General features: G+C 35.1%; 1 protein-coding gene across 3 annotated transcripts in view; it reads right to left on the bottom strand.

Moving 5' to 3' along the window:
* FAM185A (family with sequence similarity 185 member A) overlaps nucleotides 1-23,432 on the bottom strand; it is a 65,606-nt gene that overhangs the window by 8,968 nt on the left and 33,206 nt on the right. For all 3 annotated transcript variants that reach the window (XM_061197636.1, XM_061197635.1, XM_061197634.1), the window contains 2 exons: nucleotides 15,075-15,170; nucleotides 11,286-11,420 (listed from right to left, as the gene is read on the bottom strand). In XM_061197636.1, the coding sequence (XP_061053619.1) occupies nucleotides 11,286-11,420; nucleotides 15,075-15,170 (231 nt within the window). The remainder of the gene's footprint in view (nucleotides 1-11,285; nucleotides 11,421-15,074; nucleotides 15,171-23,432) is intronic.

The following is a 23,432-nucleotide window of genomic DNA, read 5'->3' on the forward strand; positions in this document are numbered from 1 at the left end:
TAACCAAGAGATCACAGAAGAAATCAAAGAGAAAATCAAAAAATACCTAGAGACAAATGACAATGAAAACACGACGATCCAAAACCTATGGGATGCAGCAAAAGCAGTTCTAAGAGGGAAGTTTACAGCAATACAAGCCTACCTCAAGAAACAACAAATACACAATTTAACCTTACACCTAAAGGAACTAGAGAAAGAAGAACAAAGAAAACCCAAAATTAGTAGAAGGAAAGAAATCATAAAGATCAGAGCAGAAATAAATGAAATAGAAACAAAGAAAACAATAGGAAACATCAATAAAACTAATAAAAGCTGGTTCTTTGAGAAGATAAACAAAATTGATAAACCATTAGCCATACTCATCAAGAAAATGAGAGGACTCAAATCCATAAAACTAGAAATGAAAAAGGAGAAGTTACGACAGACACCACAGAAATGCAAAGCATCCTAAGAGATTACTACAAGCAACTCTATGCCAATAAAATGGAAAACCTGGAAGAAATGGACAAATTCTTAGAAAGGTATAACCTTCCAAGACTGAACCAGGAAGAAATAGAAAATATGAACAGACCAATCACAAGTAATGAAATTGAAACTGTGATTAATAATCTTCCAGCAAACAAAAGTCCAGGACCAGATGGCTTCACAGGTGAATTCTAACAAACATTAGAGAAGAGCTAACACCTATCCTTCTCAAACTCTTCCAATAAATTGCAGAGGAAGGAACACTCCCAAACTCATTCTATGAGGCCACCATCACCCTGATACCAAAACCAGACAAAGATACTACAAAAAAAGAAAATTACAGGCCAATATCACTCATGAATATAGATGCAAAAAACCCCAACAAAATACTAACAGAATCCAACAACACATTAAAAGGATCATACACCATGACCAAGTGGGATTTATCCCAGGGATGCAAGGATTCTTCAATATACACAAATCAATCAGTGTGATACACCATAATAACAAAGTGAAGAAGAAAAACCATATGATTATCTCAATAGATGCAGAAAAAGCTTTTGACAAAATTCAACACCCATTTATGATAAAAACTCTCCAGAAAGTGGGCATAGAGGGAACTTACCTCAACATAATAAAGGTCATATATGACAAACCCACAGCAAACATCATTCTCAATGGTGAAAAACTGAAAGCATTTCCTCTAAGATCAGGAACAAGACAAGGATGTCCACTCTCACCACTATTATTCAACATAGTTTTGGAAGTCTTAGCCACGGCAATCAGAGAAGAAAAAGAAATAAAAGGAATACAAATTGGAAAAGAAGAAGTAAAACTGTCACCGTTTGCAGATGACATGATACTATACATAGAGAATCCTAAAGATGCCACCAGAAAACTACTAGAGTTAATCAATGAATTTGATAAAGTTGCAGGATACAAAATTAATGCACAGAAATCTCTTGCATTCCTATACACTAATGATGAAAAATCTGAAAGAGAATTTAAGGAAACACTCCCATTTACCATTCCAACAAAAAGAATAAAATACCTAGGAATAAATCTACCTAGGGAGACAAAAGACCTGTATGCAGAAAACTATAAGACACTGATGAAAGAAATTAAAGATGATACTAACAGATGGAGAGATATACCATGTTCTTGGATTGGAAGAATCAATATTGTGAAAATGACTATACTACCCAAAGCAATCTACAGATTCAATGCAATCCCTATCAAATTACCAATGGCATCTTTTACAGAACTAGAACAAAAAATCTTAAAATTTGTACAGAGACACAAAAGACCCTGAATAGCCAAAGCAGTCTTGAGGGAAAAAAATGGAGCTGGAGGAATCAGACTCCCTGACTTCAGACTGTACTACAAAGCTACAGTAATCAAGACAATATGGTACTGGCACAAAAACAGAAACATAGATCAATGGAACAAGATAGAAAGCCCAGAGATAAACCCACGCACCTATGGTCAACTAATCTATGATAAAGGAGGCAAGGATATACAATGGAGAAAAGACAGTCTCTTCAATAAGTGGTGCTGGGGAAACTGGACAGCTACATGTAAAAGAATGAAATTAGAACACTCCCTAACACCATACACAAAAAGAAACTCAAAATGGATTACAGACCTAAATGTAAGACTGGACACTATAAAACTCTTAGAGGAAAACACAGGAAGAACACTCTCTGACATAAATCAGAGCAAAATCTTTTTTGATCCACCTCCTAGAGTAATGGAAATAAAAACAAAAATAAACAAATGGGACTTAAGGAAACTTAAAAGCTTTTGCAAAGCAAAGGAAACTACAAAGAAGACGAAAAGACAACCCTCAGAATGGGAGAAAATATTTGCAAACGAATCAACAGACAAAGGATTAATCTCCAAAATATATAAACAGCTCATGCAGCTCAATATTAAAAAAACAAACAACCCAGTCCAAAAATGGGCAGAAGACCTAAGTAGACATTTCTCCAAAGAAGACATACAGATGGCCAAGAGGCACATGAAAAGCTGCTCAACATCACTAATTATTAGAGAAATGCAAATCAAAACTACAATGAGGTATCACCTCACACCAGTTAGAATGGGCATCATCAGAAAATCTACAAACAACAAATGCTGGAGGGGGTGTGGAGAAAAGGGAACCCTCTTGCACTGTTGGTGGGAATGTAAATTGATACAGCCACTATGGAGAACAGTAAGGAGGTTCCTTAAAGAATTAAAAATAGAATTACCATATGACCCAGCCATCCCACTACTGGGCATATACCCAGAGAAAACTATAATTCAAAAAGATACATGCACCCCATTGTTCATTGCAGGCCTATTTACAATAGCCAGGTCATGGAAGCAACCTCTATGCCCATCGATAGACGAATGGATAAAGAAGATGTGGCACATATATACAATGGAATATTACTCAGCCATAAAAAGGAATGAAATTGGGTCATTTGTAGAGACCTGGATGAACCTATAGACTGTCACACAGAGTGAAGTAAGTCAGAAAGAGAAAAACAAGTATCGTATATTAACATATATATGTGGAACCTAGAAAAATAGTACAGATGAACCGGTTTGCAGGGCAGAAATTGAGACACAGATGTAGAGAACAAACGTATGGACACCAAGGGGGGAAAGCGGTGGGGGTGGTGGTGGTGGTGTGATGAACTGGGCGATCGGGATTGACATGTATACACTGATGTGTATAAAACTGATGACCAGTAAGAACCTGCTGTATAAAAACATAAATAAAATAAAATTCAAAAATTCAAAAACAAAAGAATTATACAACACAGTTATATATCAGTGATGGCAACAACAAGGGAAACCATAGAGCAGGAAATTAAATAAAATTACAGGGCTGACACATCAAACCCTGTGGGAAGCCTGAGCCCCATGAACTAAAGTTTATTGGCATGGTTTCTTGCAGAAATCATGCTACAGATACAATCCAGACCTCTTAGCAGTGAGAATATTTGTTTCTATGCCTCATAGGCTCTGTAAGGAAGGCCCAAAGGAGCTGAGCTCAGCTGCCTATAATAACAACTCACATATAAAGTTGCTCATTGCTTCCAAACTTGGGTTTCAGATTGGAAATCTCCATAGAAAAAGCAATCTGCTTTAATTTTCTAGGCCTCAAATTATTCCATCCACTTGATAAATAAGGTCTGTGGCCTTTTGGGCACCAGTTTTGGAATCAAAACGAAACATAAAAGTTTCTCTAAACCCGATAACTTGTTCATACAGCTCTCTCCACAGGAGACTGTTGTCTTTATCTGAAGTCCCTCTGTACTATTACTTTAACGGATTTAATCTAATATCAGAGACAACCTACAGATCCACCTGGGGCCCAACCTCACTGTATATCATGTGCTACTCTCCAAAAGAAATCCGCTGATCAGTACCTAGATTCTTGGACTGTGGGCAGGAAATAAACTTTGCTCTAAAATTTGGTCCTTCCCGGTTTAGGAAATAGGGGCTAGAGTATAAGATATAGTAACAAATAACAGAAAAATAATTAAATGGCCTAAGGAGCTTCATAATAACCAATGAGATAAGCATGCATCTTCCTCATAGCATCCATTTACAAGCATAATTTAAAATTTTATAAATTTTTTATATAATAAAAATTTATAAAAAGTAAAACAAAAAATTTATTGCTAAGAAATGCTAACCATTATCTGACCCTTTAGCAATGAATAATCTTTTTGCTGGTGGAGGGTCTTGCTTCCGTGTTGATGGCTGCTGACTGATTAGGCTGGTGGCTGCTGAAGGCTGGAGTGGATACGGCCATTTCCTAAAATAAGACAACAACGAAGTTTGCTGTATTGACTGACTCTTCCTTTCATTGTTCCTCTGTAGCGTGCAATACTGTTTGATAGCATTTTACCCACAGTAGAACTTCTTTCAAAATTGGAGCCAATCCTCTCAAATCTTGCTGCTGCTTTATCAACTAAATTTGTATAATATTCTAAATCCTTTGTTATAATTTCAACAATCTGCTAGCATCTTCACCGGGACTAGATTCCATCTCAAGAAACCACTTTCTTTGCTCATCCATAAGAAGCAATTCTTCATCCATTAAAGTTTCATCATGAAATTGCAGCAATTCAGTCACATCTTCCAGCTCCACTTAAAATTCTAGTTCTTTTGCTATTTCCACCACATCTGCAGTTACTTCCTCCACTGAAGTCTTGAACCCTTCAAAGTCATCCATGAGGGTTGGACTCAACTTCTTCCAAATTCCTGTTAATGTTGCTATTTTGACCTCTTCCCATAAATCACAAATGTTCTAGTGGCATCTAGAATGGTGAACCTTTTCCAGAAGGTTTTCAGCTCACTTTGCTCAGATCCATCAGAGGGAATCACTGTCTATGGCAGCTACAGCCTTACAAAATGTATTTCTTAAATAATAAGACTTGAAAGTTGAATTTACTCCAGATCTGTGGGCTGCAGGATGGATGTTGTGTTAGCAGGCATGAAAACAACATTAATATCATTATACATCTCCATCAGAGCTCTTGGGTGGCTAGCGGCATTGTCAATGCACAGTAATATTTTGAAAGGAATCTTTTTTTTGTTTTTTTTTTCCTGAGCAGAAGGTAGTAACAGTGGGCTTAAAATATTCACTAAACCATGTTGTAAACGGATGTGCTGTCACCCAGGCTTTGTTGTTCCGTTTACAGAGCACAGGCAGAGTAGATTGAGCGTAATTCTGAAGGTGTGTAGGATTTTCGGTATGGTAAATGAACACTGGCTTCAACTTTAAGTCACCAGCTGCATTAGCCCCTAAGCAGAGAGTCATTCAGTCCTTTGAAGCTGTGAAGCCAGGCACTGACTTCTCTTCTCTAGCTATGAATGGCCTAGATGGAATTTTCTTCCAATATAAGGCTGTTTCTTCTACATTGAAAATCTGTTGTTTAGTGAAGTCACATTCATTAACTACCTTAGCTAGATCTTCTGGATAACCTGCTGCAGCTTATATATCAGCACTTGCTGCTTTCACCTTGCACTTTTATGATATGGAGACGGCTTCTTTCCTTAAACCTCCTTAAACCAAACTCTGCTAGGTTCAAACTTTTCTTCTGCAGCTTCCTCATCCCTCTCAGCCTTTATTGAATTGGAGAGAGTTAGGACCTTGTTCTGGATTAGGTTTAGGCTTAAAGGAAAGGTGTGGCTGGCTTGATCTTCTATCCAAACCACTAAAATTTTCTCCATATCAGCAATAAGGCTGTTTCACTTTCTTATCATTCATGTGTTCACTGGAGTAGCACTTTCAATTTCCTTTAAGAACTTTTCCTTTGCATTCACAACTTGACTACCTGGATGAGGCCTAACTCTCATCCTATCTTGGCTTCAGTATGCCTTCCTCATTAAGCTTAATCATTTCTAGCTTTTGATTTAAAGTGAGATGTGCAACTCTTCCCTTCACTTGATGACTTAGAGGCCATGGTAGGGTTATTCACTGGCCTATTTCAATATTGTTGTGTCTCAGGGAATAGGGAGGTCTGAGGAGAGGGAGAGAAACAGGGGACCAGCCAATCAATAGAGCAGTCAGAAGACACAGAACATTTATCAATTAAGTTTGATGTCTTATATGGGTGACGTCGTTCATGGTGCCCCCAAAAAACTGCAACAGTAACATCAAAGACCACTGACCACATATCAACAAAACAAATATAATAATAATTTTAAAAGTTTGAAATACTGTGAGAATTACCAAAACGAAATACAGAGATGCAAAGGGAACAAATGCTCTTGGAAAAATGGCGCCAATAAACAAGCTCCATGCACAGTTGTCACAAAACTTCAATCTGTGAAAAACACAAATTGTATCTGTGAACTGCAATAAAGCAAAGTACAATAAAATGAGGTATACCTATATCAATTTTTTCCACCAAAATTTATCCAAGGCTTATTTATTCATTTGTTTAGTTTAAAATACATCACTGTGGAGTCCAGGCCACTGAACTCTTTCTCCTGAATTACTACAGTAACCTGCTAATTAAAATTAACTTTTCTTTCATCCACCATTGTCCTTTCCAATTCTTCCCCACTCAACATTCAGTGATCTTTCTAATACACAGATCTGATTATATGAACCCCAGATTAAAACCTTTCAGTGCCTTTGCAAAGCACTGAGTATGAAAGCCAAATCTGCCCTATATGATCTGATCCCTCTTGAACTCTCCAGCCTCCTTTTATGCCACTGTGCCCCTTACTCGCTGCATTCTAGCTATATTGGACTTGTCTCACTTCCTCAAACTCACAATGCTAGTATAATTTAGATGTGCCACCTCCATGCTCTCACAGTACCATGTCATACCTTTATTATAACATTTATTGTATTGTATTCACTGGTTTGTCTGTTTTGCTTCACTAGGATGTAACCTCCTCAGATGGCAGAGAGACCACACTGTATTATCTTACCTTTGCACTCCTAGTTTCTAGCGGTACCCAACTCAATAAATGTTTGCTGAGGGACTGACTGAACAAATAAAGGAAAATAGAGATGACAGGTTGAAGAGGAACTAGGCTAGGAAAAGATAATATTTATTTTCAAATATATTAAGTTTGAGGTGGTACCTGTTTAGTGGAATGGAAAAGGGCGAGACTTAATAGAGAGATCGGGTCTGCAGATAATGATTTTATCCAATGACAGGACTAGTAACTGTTCTTAGAGGATTTAATAAGGTCTTTTTTTTAATGGTTGAAATGATGAGAACAGGGTTTTGAAATGCAACTTAAACTAAATCTAAATTTCAAAAAGGCATATGATTCTATGAGTTACAGAATGAAAAATGAAAAAATAATTTATAATTCAAACATTCTTAACTTATGTAAAATAATGTGATTATGCTATCATTCAGAGCATTATTAAACAAATTTGTATTATTACTTTACATTACCAGGGCCAAAAAAGGTAACTCTATTGGCTCCCTATCAAATTCAAGATATCAGATCACAAGAAATTGATTCTTACCACATTTAATACACTTAAATTTTCATCAAATTTTCTCTGCGTAACTAAGAGTCTGCCCATTAGGCACTGAGTTAATCTGAAAGTGTACAGGTGCTATTTTTATTACTGCTATGCTTTTTGTTAATATTCTATGATTTTTAAGACTGCCTTCTTAACCTTTACTATATATAAAATGAATATTTAAAACTGAAACTTGATCTTTTTTCTTGGTCATTAAATAAATTACTTTATTTTTGAGAAAAAAAATACTCCCTCCCCCAAATAATCTTTACTCTCTGCCAAGATTTAATATAGTGGCTGTTAATAATTGTGAAACTTGATCTTATGAAGACACCCCACTGCCACCATAACCACACACCACCACCACCACACTTTCTTTTTCTTGAGACTATCTCATGGGTAAGCCTGTGGCATATGTGCACGTACACACTTTAATTTCAACGTCCTCTGGGCTGGAGACAAGATGGCGCAGTAGAAGGATTTAAGCTCACCTCCTCTCACAAAAACACCAAAATCACAACTAACTGCTGAACGATCATCAACAGAAAGGACTCAAACCTACCAAAAGTGATACTCTACACCCAAAAACAAAGAAGAAGCCACAACGAGATAGTAGGAGGGGCACTTTCGCAATATAATCAAATTCCATACCCACTGGGTGGGCGACCCACAAACTGGAAAATAATTATATTGCAGAGGTCCTCCCACAGGGTGAGAGTTCCAAGTCCCATGTCAGGCTCCCCAGCCTGGGGGTCTGTTATCACGAGGAGGAGCCCCCAGAGCATTTGGCTTTGAAGGCCAGTGGGGCCTGAGTGCAGGAGCTCCACAGGTCTGAGGAAACAGAGACTCCACTCTTGGAGGATGCACACAAGTATTCACATGCACTGGGACCCAGGGCAAAACAGTGACTCCATAGAAACCTGGGCCAGACCTACCTGCAGGTTATGGAGGGTCTCCTGTGGAGGCGGGGGTCAGCTGTGGCTCACTGTGGAGTCAAGGACCCTGGTGGTGGACGCTCCAGGGAACACTCATCAGTGTGAGCTCTCCTGGAGGTCACCATTTTGGCACCAAGACCTGGCCCCACCAACAGCCTGCAGGCTCCAGTGCAGGGAAACCTCAGTCCAAACAACCAACAGGGTGGGAACACAGCTCCACCCATCAGCAGACAGGCTGCTTAAAGTCGTCCTGAGCAAACAGCCGCCTATAAACACACCCCTTGACACGACCCTGCCCACCAGAGGGACAAGACCCAGCTCCACCCACCAGTGGGCAGGGACCAGTCCCTCCCACCAGGAAGCCTGCACAAACCCCTGGACCAACTTCACCCACCAGGGGGCAGACACTAGAACCAAGAAGAACTACAATCCTGAAGCCTGAGGAATGGAGACCACAAACAGAGGAAGTTAAACAAAATGAGATGGCAGAGAAATAGGTCACAGACAAAGGAAGAAGATAAAACCATGGAAGAAAAACTAAGTGAAGCAGAGATAGGCAATCTACCTGAAAAAGAATTCAGAAGTAATGATAGTAAACATGATCCAAGATCTCGGGAAATGAATGGTGCACAGACTGAGGATACAAGAAATGTTTAATAAAGAGCTAAAAGCTTTAAAGAGCAAACAGAGATGAACAATACAATAACTGAAGTGAAAAACACGCTAGAGGGAATCGATAGCAGAATAAATGAGGCAGAAGAACAAATAAGTGAGCTGGAAGACAGATTGGTAGAAATCACTGCTGTGGAACAGAACAAAAGAAAAAGAATGAAAAGAAATAAAGACAATCTCAGACACCTCTGGGACAACATTAAATGCATCAACATTTGCATCATAGGGGTCCCAAAAGGAGACGAGAGAGAGAAAGGGACTGAGAAAATATCTGAAGAGATAATAGCTGAGAACTTCCTTAACATGGGAAAGGAAACACTCACTCAAGTCCAGGAATCACAGAGTCCCATACAGGATTAACCCAAGGAAGAACACACTGAGACACCTATTAATCAAATTGACAATAATTAAAGACAAAGAGAAAATTTTTAAAATCTTTTAAAATATTAAAAGATAAGGGAAAAGCAACAAATAACATACAAGGGAATCCCCATACAGTTATCAACTGATTTTTAAGCAGAAACTCTTCAGTCCAGAAGGGAAGTGGCATGATATACTTAAGATACATATGTTCAGATTTGACAGAGAAATCAAAAGCTTTACAGACAAGCCAAAGTTAAGAGAATTCAGCGCCACCAGATCAGCTTTGCAACAAATGCTAAAGGAACTTCTGTACGCAGAAAAGAAAAGGCCACAATTAGAAACAAGAAAACTAACAAACGGGAAAGGCAAACATAGAATAAAGGTAGGAAATCATCCACACACAAATATGATATCAAAACCAGCAATCGTGAGAAGAGGACAGTACAAATTCAGGATATTGGAAATGCATTTGAAACTAAGAGACCAGAAACTTAAAACAATCTTGTATATATACATAGATTGCTATATCAAAACCTCATGGTAATTTCAATGTCCTTCTCAATGCCATTCTGGTTAAGATTTTAAAAAGTTCGCCAGCATTAATTTTTTTTACTATATAAATATATTATCTATACCATAAATATTTTTTTAAAGTAGTATCAGCCATTAATACATCCACAGGTAATTAGAAAAAATGTGGAAAAGCTCTTCACATTTCTGGAATTGAGAATTTGTACTAAAAGGTCAGGCTGTACTAAAAGATCAAGTTTACAATGTGCATAATACCAAACCAAACTCCTATTTATTATAATCATACAAAATTAACTTTATATCTTACACTGTAATATATGTATTTACAGTTGGACCTTGAACAACACAGGTTTGAATTATGCGAATCCACTTATACACAGATTTTTTCAATAAATACATATGACAGTACTACACAATCTGCAGTTGGTTGAATCTACAGATGTGGAACCACAAATATGGAGGGCTGACTGCAAAGTTACAGGTGGATTTTCAACTGCCCTGGGGCAGGGGACCAGTGCCCCTAACCCCCCTGTAGTTCAAGGGTCAACTGTAGTTGATTTTCAAGTCCAAGAATTAGAAAGCAGCTGTGCCAGAAAAGAAAAAAAAATTTTTAATGGTTTTCAGATTTTTGATTATGGTAAAAAACACATAAAATAAAGTTTACCATTTTAACTAGTTTTAAGTTTACAGTTTAGTAGTGTTAAGTATATTCATATTGTTGTGCAATAGATCTCCAGAACTTTTTCGTCTTGCAAAACTGAAACTTCATACCTGCTGAACAACTCATTTTCCTCTCCCCCTACTTTGTTTCCTTAGATATCTTGTATAAATGCAATCATACATTATTTGTCTTTTTTGTGATTGGCTTACTTCACTTAGCATAGTGTCCTCAAGGTGCATCCATGTTGTAGCATGTGACAGGATTTCCTTCCTTTTTAAGGCTGAATAGTATTCCATTGTATGTTTATATATCACACTTCATTTTTGCTTTCATCCATCAATAGACATTTGGGGTGCTTCTACCTCTTGGCTACTGTGAATAATGCTGCTATGAATATGAGTGTGCAAATATCTCTTTGATAGGGAGGTTTTTCAAATAAATTTTATCCAATGACTATTCACTATCCAGGAATAGTGAGTGCTTCAAACTAAATGTCTGCAATTGCGTTATTGATAAGCAGTTGGAAGAAAAAAGTGTCAAACACCAACATGTGACAATGGAAAGGAATAAAGACTAAAACTTAGTTAAATATAGCGTATTTCTACTCATAGATGGACAACAACTATTCGTCTCACATGGCAAAACGCAGCCTCCTTACCAGTAATGACTATACCATCATCTTTATGGGCTTCATCCATTTCTTCAACATGGACTTCTGAGTTCACATCAATCTCTTTCCCTGATAACTGTAAATAAGCTTGAAGAGAAGATGCAACCTTGACAAGAACAGATCCTGTGATAAATTTAAAGGAGAGCTTATTAATGCAAAGAAATAAAAAGTACTAGAGCCTATTATAAAAATGACTGAACAGGTAGCATTGCTCCTGTTACACTGTCTTTACTCATCAGCTTATTTTATTTAAATAGCTGTACCTTTTCCTTACTCCCAGGTATTCCCAAGGCATTCACAGTATCTTCTGTCAAGAATATGAGTCATTAGGACATCATGAACTGCTATTTCTCTTTTTGCCAATAGCCCTAGTCAGTTCATCCAATACCAGAAAAGTGAAGAGTTTAATACACATGCAGCTTATAGACAGAATTTACCATTAATTGAGCATTTACTAAGAGCCAAACACCTTCATTATACTATCTTTTAATTTCTCTCTCAACTTTATGAGGTATTATTATAATTTCGATTTTACAGATAAGAACTTGCTCAAGTTTCCACTATAGCTACTGCTGGAATCAAGATCCATTTCAATGATAACAAACCTATGCTCTTAACCATTGTCGTGTTTCATACACTGCTACCTCCTTGTATTACAGGACGTGCAACCTCACTGATCATTATAATACAACCAGAACCCTGAGCTCTTGTGGTACCTTGTTTGGTTGGGGGTGTGGAGAGGGCGATAACAAAAATTTAAAACAGAAATATTTAAATTTCAACTGACTAACGTTTCTTTTTAATGGATTACAGACTTTTTGGGTACCTGAAGCAAGACACTCAACTTTATTTCATCTACAATCTTACAATAATTCAACTTCTAAAGGACGAAATAAGAAAAAGTACTCTGTTGGGAAGGAATCATTTTTCAAAACAATTACATGGTTTGCAGTGCAAACTCACCAGTACACTCCTGTTTCAAGAGTTTTTCTTTCTCTATTTCTCATATATCAAATAAATAAGAGAGGCCTTTCCCATAAAACAGTCACCCCAACTCTGTGGACAAAGATGGTCAGGATGACATCCATTGTGAATGTTGTCAAGATTCCTTTTAGAAGGCATTTATTTATGGGTCTTTGTGTGCTTTCTAGTTTGGTTAACATCAGCTTAAGTTTCACTAAATAATTCCATATCTTCTCAGCCTTTCTAATGGGAGCTGGAAATTTGGGGTTAAGACTGATGAAGTTTCATATTTACTACTCAAAAAGGGGGGAACAAAGCACATAACTACAATTGGTTTATCTTATTTAAAAAACAAACTGCTTTTCAGGGTTTAAATGTAAACTACTAACAGGAGTTGCCCATAAAAACAGATATGAGAGCTTTAGGAAAATACAAAACAAAAACAAACCTGGAAAATGTCAGGAGGAATAGAAGATACATGTTTTTTCTACCAAACATACTTTAAAAAGTAGAAAATAACAGATTTTAAAAACTTTTTCTAGGACATTATCTCTAAATACATCAAATGTAATAATTTTATGAACATCTTTCTTTTCTGTTCTTAAATAAAGGGATCTTAAATCTGTCAGTTTTAAAAATGTTAAGCAATGCAGATAGTTCTATCCCCATCTCTCTCCACATCCTTAAAAAGCAAAAACTATCACTATTATAACTCCATTCCTATTTGTGAATGAAGAATTCTCATGACTTGAAAGCTTTCCCAAATGTCCCATCTCTAAGACTATCTTCTTTAGAAAGGAGAGCTCCTGTATGTTTCAACCTCTTTTCACTTCAAAAACTGCTTCACGGTTATTGACATCAATACCATTTTTAAAAAATTAAACAAGTGAACTAATACAACAGCATCATTTATTGAAGTGATACTATATATTAAGATTAGTGGCTTTATCAAGGACAATTTTTAAGTGGAAAAGTCAGTACTCAGATGCAGTTCTGACTCTCAAGCCATAACACAGCCTTTCTGAATGAATGAATAAGGTCACTATGTTAAGTTTCATAGGAAGAGAGGAAACAAGCATTGTGACATTCTTTTTCACTTGGCAAAATAGCCATAGGAGCTAAAAGGACAGCCTAAGAGACTCAAGTAGCTGGCTCTTAAACCCTACAGCAAGACAGTGGCAGAGTTGGAAAGGATTCCAGATGTCTTTACTAACTATTAAGCAATAGAATCCTGAATAACTTTCCATCACTCCAGAAAGTTACCGTTCCCAAGTGTAGTGAGAATTAGAGACCTGAATTAAGACAAAAATCTTTGTTTCCAGTTATCTTTAAGCTCCTGCCAGTATCATGGTCCCAATAGGAGAAAACACAAAATTGTAATCCCAATCAAATCTTGCAACATCATATGCTATTTCAATGAGTTACTGCAACAACAATCCAAATAATAGTTAAAAATAATTCAAGTGGATGAAAATTAGCAGTGTTTTTTGTTTGTTTTGTTTTACTTTTTTGCCCATCCATACAAAACAGGAAATAATTTTCATGTAAGAGCTGCTATTCAAAACTTTGTTTTTACTCTGCTACTAGTTACATTAAATGTAGTAATGTTTATTCTCCTTGGGTCTTCATAATACAAGAATGCAATTATATGACTTTTTTTGACATTTACAAAATACCCTGAATAGTATTATTGAAGCGCTTAGAAATTTAGTGAGAACATAATATTATCCTATTTAAAAGGAAAAAAAAATGTGATCTTGAGAAATCAAAAAATACATGTGTCTCAGCAATAACTTCAGTTTCAGACGTCTGTGTTTGTGGTTTTATTTTGACATTGACAAGAGAGCCTCACTGGACAAAAAGTTATTAAAAAGTATTAAAACTTTAAATTGTAAAGTATTTAAAATTTAAACTTTAAAGTTTAAATTATTTAAACTTTGCTAACATGGCAAAGAAATTACTAACAGCAGGAACAACTGGTCTCTGTGGAGGTTTTTTCCTTGTTATACACATAGCCTTGTTCTGGCCCATATGCAAGAGCTTCCAGACTTTCTCTAAAAAATTTTTTATACAGAGCTATGGTTCTTAACTTTCTGAACCCAGGTCACTTAAGCCCCTATAGCCAAGCTACTCCAAGTACCCGAGTCACTTGCCAGCATGCACGTGTACATCTATGTGCATGCATGCACACAAAGACTTGTATATTCAGGCTTCAGATGTTTAAAAAGTGTATAATTATTAATGAAAGACTTGGACTCTTAGAATAAGCTATTTGTATTAGAAATAAGATTACAGAAAGAGACACATCATAAGCCTGATACTACAAGAGACTAAGTCAATAATCACTTTAGAGGACCTTTTGGCGATACCTTTATTGCAGGATCACGCTTTTAAAAGTATTACTCTAGAGTAATGGCCTGAGAAGGTCCTCTTACAAGTTAGCAGGAAAGCTTCCAAAAGAATGTATGAGAGCACTTCCCCTCCAAAGAATATTCTATTTCCGACATAAAACTAAACTGAAAAAACCCAAACACTAACACTAAAAAATTCTACAATAACAGTCAATAAATTACAACATTTTTGTTTGTATTACAAAAGGAAAGATAGTCTTCATGGCCATCTGTTCCAAAAGCTTCAAAGATCACTGGTCTAGAGGGCTAGTATACCAGTCTTTAAATCAGGTTCTAACAGAGAAAAATTTTATTAAAATCTTTATGTCAGTGTAGATAAGATAATTTGACTATCTGTTTCCTGAATGTTACATAAAACCTTCCTTACACCATATGTCAAAATAAAACATTCTACTTGGCTAACCTTTATGGGATTTCAATTCCACTTTTCCCAGTTGGCTGACGTAAACATCTATGGCACCCTGATAAGTCGAGGCACTTAGACATCCAGAAGACGAATCTAGGAGGAAGGAAGAACCATAAGCATAATCGTCTTATTTGAGTAACTGAAATTATAAACTTGAAATAAAAGGCTCTACTTCAGCATTAGGATAAGGAGCTAAGAGTCCTGCAAGGTTTTGTATTTTCCTTATAACTATACCATCTTTTGCTTTAAAATGAAAACAGAATCAGAAATCTAGAAATCTAGAGCTGGATAACTAATAAGAAAATCCCTATGCCTGTAGTCATCTCCAAAACTTAACTCTAAACATGTTTACTCTAAAACCTAATGTGTAGGAAGGACAGTACACAAGCAATGACAGTCAAGACCATTAAGCACCACTAATACATTTAGTTTATTATCAACTTTCAATATTTACTAAAGAACTCTATTTCACATACAGTCACATATAAGTAGTAGCGAAGTTAACAAAAATCAAAACTCTTATATTTTCTCCTTTTAGCAAATTTGCTAGTACTAAAAAGTGCAGCTAATAGTGAAAGATTAACTCTAGATAAGGTTTTGTTGCATTTCTTAGAGGGACAGAGATGGGGGGGGGGAAGGAATGACCTGAAAAGTGGGTAAAGCTTGTTAATATCTAAATATTTCAAGTTTCTGGAATTGAACAGATTATCTTTAAGTCAGGGGAAGAAAACTACAATGAAGGTGGTCCTGATTTGACACTCAAATTTCCCTATGTCAACACTGAACCCAGTTTTCAATCAGCCAACATTTCAAGTTCCAGGGAAAGCTGACAGTCAGATAAAGAAGAGAATTATGTTGAAGAGTCAGTGCTAGGTAGCTTCTCCTTTTTCCTCCTCTCCCACAGCAACAGAACTTTCAGTTCAATATTCTATCTGATTGCCCTGAAAAGAGCAAAGCATATTTTTTTAGAGAGATCTCTCAAAAAGCATATTGATATTTATCAGGAGGTTTTATTACTTCAAAGTAGAAACCAAGTAGGGAGTATGGTGAAAATAATGCCAAAAATTACATTGTACTTTTTGCAAAATGTGAAGGAAAAAACATTTGTACACTCACAAAGGAGCCAACATTCTTCTTTACAATAAGTTAAATGACTCTAAACAAAGACAAAAACTTGGGAAGAAACTGTTTAAAATGTGACTTCAAGGTAATTTATAATAATTTATCTCTAACCTATAATCAAAATGCCATTTATCAGATCCAGTGTATTTAATTTTTAAGTGTCAAAACTGAACACTGAAGCTGGGAAGTTAAGTCACTGGAGATAAATGACAGAACAGCTGGACAAGGATGAATATTTCTCTTCTCAGGCACCAAGAGAAACTCCTTTAAAAACCTCTTACTGCATCCTAAAGAAGTCAAGTAAAAATATATTATGGTAAAAAAATACAAAGTGTCTATTATCCCAAATTGAACAAAGTAAAATATTTGAAACAACAGTTTAATTTCTTGCTTTCTCTAGGGGGAAAAAACCCACAAGATTTTTATATGGTTCATAAACAATACTTTTTATTTCTTTTCCCCTTCACATGGGACATAAACAACACCTAAATAATTATATCTTAAGCCACTAATTAATTACATCCTCATGTTATCGGTCTTGAGCTCTAATCATGGCCCATCCACTGGAGGCTGTCAAAAAAATTAAAACTCAAGATGTGTTTTCAAAAGAGAAAGCAAAGGTGGTATTTTAAAAGCTATATAGCAAGACAAATACTAATTTTCTTTTGTATTCTATAATACAAATGATTGGAAAGAAAAATTAATTATCAAGAGTCAAATGAAGGCTTCATTCACAGAATTTCATTTTTTGGAGACTCACAAAACAGAAAAATTCTATTATAGCTCTTGGAGGAAGACTTAAGGGAAATATGCATTAGAGATTAAGAAGTAAACAGAAAATTATTAGTCCAGACAGTGACTGGAATAAACTCCCACAAAGAGTTTTCTATCACCACAATTTTGGACAAAGATTTTGTTCATCTGACAGAGACCACTGAGTTTTCCTGGAAAATTACACAGACAAAAGAGAAAAACTGATGTCAACTACCAGCTAAAACTACATATAACCAAATAAATAGATATTTGTGATATATACTCTGCTATTAAGCAAAGAATAACAGCTAAGCTCAAAAGGCTAAAATTCCAAACTTTTCTATTTTCCTTCAGATAAAGGGAGAATTCTCTTGAAATTGTTCAAGCATGTTCAGAAAATTCTTCTGAATTTTTATAATTTCACCTCAAGTGTCAACACGTAGAAAACTAAGGAACAGCAACACAAAAGATATTTCTTGATTTCTGCAACTTGATTCCTACACTTCCAAAGCTACACTAATTGCAAGAACAAGGAACAAATTTTATATATAGGATGTAAAGGATTTGCAAAGGCAGAATTTTAAGGTCACTTCAAGGAAAGTTTTCTAAATTAATGTCCTGCCTAGGTATTCTATGTTAGGGAGATAGCATATAGGAGGCTGGGCTTATGAGAGACACACAAGGCAACCCTTACTGCTCCCCACACTCCCCAAAAAAACCTATGAAGATATTCTTTTTTAAAAGATATAATTACCATTATACAGCTTCTGGCAGTGCCTTCCAAAAGAGGCAACATAGGGCAGGGAAAGTAAAGCTGGGTGAGCAACTTCTATTCCACTATTATCTACTATCAAGCTCTGCTTTCTGCTGTTGACTTTTTTTAAATGGAAGATGACCAGGTATTCCAGAAGAAAGATATTATTTTAAAAAACATGAGTCTAGGGAAAATCAGGGTTTTGATATACATAATCAAATTTTTTATAGCACTTCAGCTTCTAGAGACCTCTATATGTATTATGGAAATTAGGAAGAACAGGGTTTTGGGATGTAGGTTAGAATGTATTTACAAAATCCAAGTGACTGATGAGATTACCTAAGAAGCTAATCAATTATATTATCTAAACTAGAATTAAAGGACCATAATTACACATATTCTTCTTAAAGGAATCATGGAGATGACACAATCTATTTTCCTGAAATCAGACAGTATAATACCTAAATCATCTCTAGTCTCGTAATATTCCAATTTGATACTATTATATGGCCTTTTCTCTATATCCATTCCAATATTTTGAAGCCTCTGCTAATCTAACAAATTTCCCTCTCAGGTACCTAAATCACTTTTTGTTTCTTTGTAATTGTTTTGCTTCTACTGACCTCAATTTCTCAAAATCCAAGTTACTCAATTGACTTTAATTAGGGTGTCATGATTTGCAGAGCTGCCTTCAACTTTCTCCAGCAGATCTTTTACTCTAAGGAAAACACAAACCAATCAATCAAGAAATTTCAAATAAACATTACCCACTTGTCATCTTTGGGATTAAGGCATCAAACCCCAAACTTCTCCAGAATCATAACAACAATGGTTTTTAGACTCTACAGCAGGGTCGCCAAATTAGAGCCCCCCTCTTGTTTTTCTTAATAAAGTATTATTGGAACACAGACACAACTATTTGTTCGTATATTGTCAATGGCTGCTTTCATGTTAAAGTGAGAGAGGTGCACAGTACAGATAGACCGTGTGGCTCACAAACTTAAAAAATTTTACTATCTGGCCTTTAATAGATAAAGTCTGCTGCTCCTAGAGCAAAACATTTTGCTTTGAGCTTTTTTCCCCCCCAAAAAACAAAATGTAAAATTTGATTCTATTTAAGACAAAGAGATTTACGAATGAAACCAGCCGTTTTTTCTAAGGCTTCAGTAGTGTACACAGATAGGTATACAATTCTTGCTTATAGAAATGAAAAAAGTTGTTGTCTTAAAGTAGTGCAAGCTTTTCATTGACCCTGATTGCTTACTATTTCCTAGGGGTAATAGAGTTGCTTCCATCCAATTTACTAAAGTGAGAAATAGCACATCACCAAGTAGGTAACTAGGACTTTGCTGACTTGCTTAAAGATTATGTCAACTTTCTGTTTATTTGTTTAACCTCTTAAGCAGTATGCTATTATTAAACAAAAAATTTAGCAATGTTTTTTGACTTATGAAAGAGCTTGAGTGGGTTCTTGAAAAATTGTATGGCATCTCCTGATCCAGTTGTCAGTAGAAATGGGATGTATTCCCACAAATCAGTCACTTAGGTCCAGATATATTCAAAGGAAGAAACCTGTCACAGGATCTAAACAGCTTTGATTTCTATATAAATTTTGGGTGATTTCTGTTGTGCTCCTCTCTCATTTCCTCTCCCATTCTCCTTCCCTCCCTTCTTTTTATGAATTAATGCTCGATATGAAAATATACATAATATTTTGAAATGATAGTACAATGTTTTACTGTTTTTTATTCATTTAATAAAATGTCAGGAATATCTTTCTATATTGCATACTATAGAGCTAGGTTATTGTATTGTTAAAGGCTGAGTAATATTCACTTTATGAATGTACCATACTATAATTATTCTCTTACTGGGAACAACTTAAAATGTACACTCTCTTTTGCTATCATAAACAAAGAGATAAATGCCCTCATGCATATATCTTTATATCCTTACCAGATTATTTCCTTGAGATAAAGTTCTAAAAGAGGAAGTGCTAGAGCAAAGCAAATGTAGATACTTCCAATTTTGATATACGTTTCCAAACTGACCTACAAAATGGTTGATCAATTCATACTTGAACTAACAACTGATAGGAATCTCTGTTTCACCATAACTTTCTCAACAATGGATATTATCAATGTTTTAAATCATGACTGTTTATATTTAGATGTTTTGGATTAGCAGTAAGGTGGAACAACATTGTACATGTATATGGACTATTTCTCCTGTGAACTGCTTGTTCATGTTTATCCATGTTCCCATCCCACTGATCGTTCCTTTTCTTCTCATTTGTTGTATGTACATATGGATGGAGATTTTATATATATGTATCAGATATCTTTCTAGTTTGTTACCTTTTTTTCTGGTTTATATTTTATTCGTACAGAAAAAAAAAATCAATCAACTCAGAATTATACACCTAATGATAATATCCTTCCAAAAAGAAGGCAAAATGAAGACATTTTTGATGAGAGAAAACTAAGAGAATTTATTGCCAGCAGACTTGGACTGACTTTAAGAAATGCTAAGGAAATGATACCACTTGTAAAATCATATTTTCAGGAAGAATTAAAGAGCACTGGAAATGGTAAATATCTAGATAAATATAAAATATTACTTTCCTCTCTTTTAAGTTCTTTAAAATACATATAACAATATAAAGCAAAAGTCATATCAATGAATCAATATTAAGGGATCTATATGTAGATATAAGATAGCCTATACTATAAAGAACAAGAACAGGTAAATGGATCTATCTGGCTACAAGTCTTGTGCATTTTATATGAAGTGGCATAATATTAATTCTAAATAGACTGAGAAAAGTTAAATTTCTATATTGAAATCACTGGAAACTCCAATAAAAAATGCAAAAAGGTATAGCTAAAAAGTCAAAAGGAAAATTAAAATGGAATTCTGAAAAATATCCAATTAATGCAAAAGAAGTCAAAAAAAGGGAGGAAGAAAGAAACAAAAATAGAAGGGACAAAATAAAATAAGTAACAAAATGGCAGACCAATACCCAACCATAACAATAATCATATTAAATGTTAATGGACTACAAACTCCAATTAAAAGACAGAGAATTCTAGGGACTTCCCTGGTGACACAGTGGTTAAGAATCCACCTGCCAATGCAGGGGACATGAGTTCGATCCCTGGTCTGGGAAGATCCCACATGCTGCAGAGCAACTAAGCCTGTGCGCCGCAACTACTGAGCCTGCGCTCTAGAGCCCACGAGCCACAACTACTGAGCCTGCACACCACAACTACTGAAGTCCACATGCCTAGAGCCCGTGCTCTGCAACAAGAGAAGCCACCACAATGAGAAGCCTGTGCACCGCATCGAAGAGTAGCCCCGGCTCACCGCAACTGGAGAAAGCCCGCACACAGCAACGAAGACCCAACACAGCCAAAAATAAATTAATTAAAAAAAATTTTTAAAAAGGACAGAATTCTAAAAATGAATTTAAAAAAAGCAAGTTCCAACCATATGCTATCTATAAAAGATGCTTTTTAAGCATAAAGACCGACTGAGAGTCAATGGACAGAAAAAGATACACCACGCTAACATTTAGCATAAGATGACCAGAGTGCCTTTATTATTATTAACATTAAGCATAAGAAGGAAAGAGTGCCTTTATTACGATTAGACGAAGTAGATTCAAGACAACGAATGTTACCTAAGATAAAGAAAGACATTTTATAATGACAAAAGGTTTAATTCATCAGGAAGACATAACAATCATGAATACGTACGTACCTAAATAACAGAGATTCAAAAGCCAAACGTAAAGCTGACAGAATTAGTTGAAAACTTTAACCCCTTCTCTCAGCAACTGATACAACAACTAGAACAACAACAAAAAAATCATTGCATTACACATTATTTTAAGGGCATGTAGCACTAGGCTAGAACCACATGCCGGATGATAAAATAAATCATAATAAATGTAAAACAACTGAAATCACACAGAGTATGTTCTCTAACCAGAATGAAATTTAATTAGAAATCAATAAAAACAAGAGATCTAGAAAAATCTTAAATATATGAAAATTAAACAAGAGACTTGTATAAACCAAAGATGAAATCACAAGCAAAATTTAAAATCTTTTAAAATGAATAATAATGAAAAATGCAACATTTCAAAATTTGGGGGATGCACTGCTTCAAAGAACTTATCATTTAAAAACTAATATTAACTAAGTCTAAAATCAATGACCTAACATTTTACCTGAAGAAGCTAGAGAAGAGCAAAGGAAATTCAAGGTAAATAAAAGGAAGAACAAAATAAAGAGCAAAAATCAATAAATTAGAAAACAAACAACAGAGAAATTAACAAAGTGAAAAGTTGGTTCTTTGAAAAGATCAACGAAATTGATAAAGTCTAGCCTCATTAATCAAGAAAAAGAGAATATAAATATCAATATCAGGAATGAAACAGGGGGTATCAGTATAGATCCTATAGGCATAAAAATGAGTATAAGGGAACACTATGAACATTATGTGAACAAATTTGACAATTTAATGAAATAGACAAACTCCTTCAAAATACCACTTACCAAAATGTAATACCAGATAAAAGAGAAATAGAATAACAGAATATCTATTAACAAAATTTAATCCATTATCAAAAACATTCCTACTTGCAAGGAAGGTTTCACTGGTGAATTCTATCTAATATTTAAGGAAGAAATTATACCAATCTTACATAAATTTAGAAAAGAGAAAGGAGGGAATCTATTCAACTTCATTTTATAAGGACAGCATAATCCTAATAGCAAAACCTACAGAGATTTTCCAAAATAAAAAATTACAGATCAACATTCATCATAAACATGAATGCAAAAATCCTTGACAAAATATTAGCAACCCAAACCCAACAATGTATAAAAAGGATAATAAATCATGATTAGGTACGGTTTATCCCAGGAACACAAGGTTGGTTAACATGCAAAAATCAATGTAGTTGATCATATTAATAGAGTAAAAAAAGAATAAAACATGCAATCATTTCAATAAATACAGAAAATGCATTTGACAAAATTCAACAACCATTCATGATCAAAGAAAAGAAAAAAACTTTCAGAAAACTAATAATAAAAAAGAATTTCCTCAGTCCGGTAAAGAACATCTAGAAAAAGCCTGTATAGCTAACATCATACCTAAAAGGTAAAACAATGAATGCATTCCCTCTAATACTGTATACTAGGATTGGGAACAAGAGTAAGGAATCCTACTTTCACCACTACTATTCAATATCGTACTGAAGAACCTAGCTAGCTTAATAAGGTAAAAGAAAAAAAAAAAGGAATACAGATTGGAAAGAAAGAGGTAAAACTGTATTAATTTGCAAATGGAGTGACTGCCTACATAGAAAAGAATTCTGGATTCTAAAAAATACACTATTAGAACAAATAAATAAATTTAGCAAGGTCACAAGATACATGGTACATGTATAAAAATCAGTTGTATTTTTTATATACCAGCAGCAGACCATTAGAAAATGAAATTTTCTAAAATTCCATTTATAATAGGGTCAAAAACACAAAAAAATTTAACAAAAGATGTGTCAGACCTCTACACTGGAAACTACAAAACAAGATGACAGAAATTAAAGATATGTATAAATGAAGAATTACACTATGTTCATGAATTGAAAGACTCAATTTTTGTGAGTGTCTCTTCTCTCCAAACTGATTAAGTACAATCCCAAATATAATTGC

The sequence above is a fragment of the Eubalaena glacialis genome, chromosome 8 (assembly GCF_028564815.1).
Source record: "Eubalaena glacialis isolate mEubGla1 chromosome 8, mEubGla1.1.hap2.+ XY, whole genome shotgun sequence".
Taxonomy (NCBI): domain Eukaryota; kingdom Metazoa; phylum Chordata; class Mammalia; order Artiodactyla; family Balaenidae; genus Eubalaena; species Eubalaena glacialis.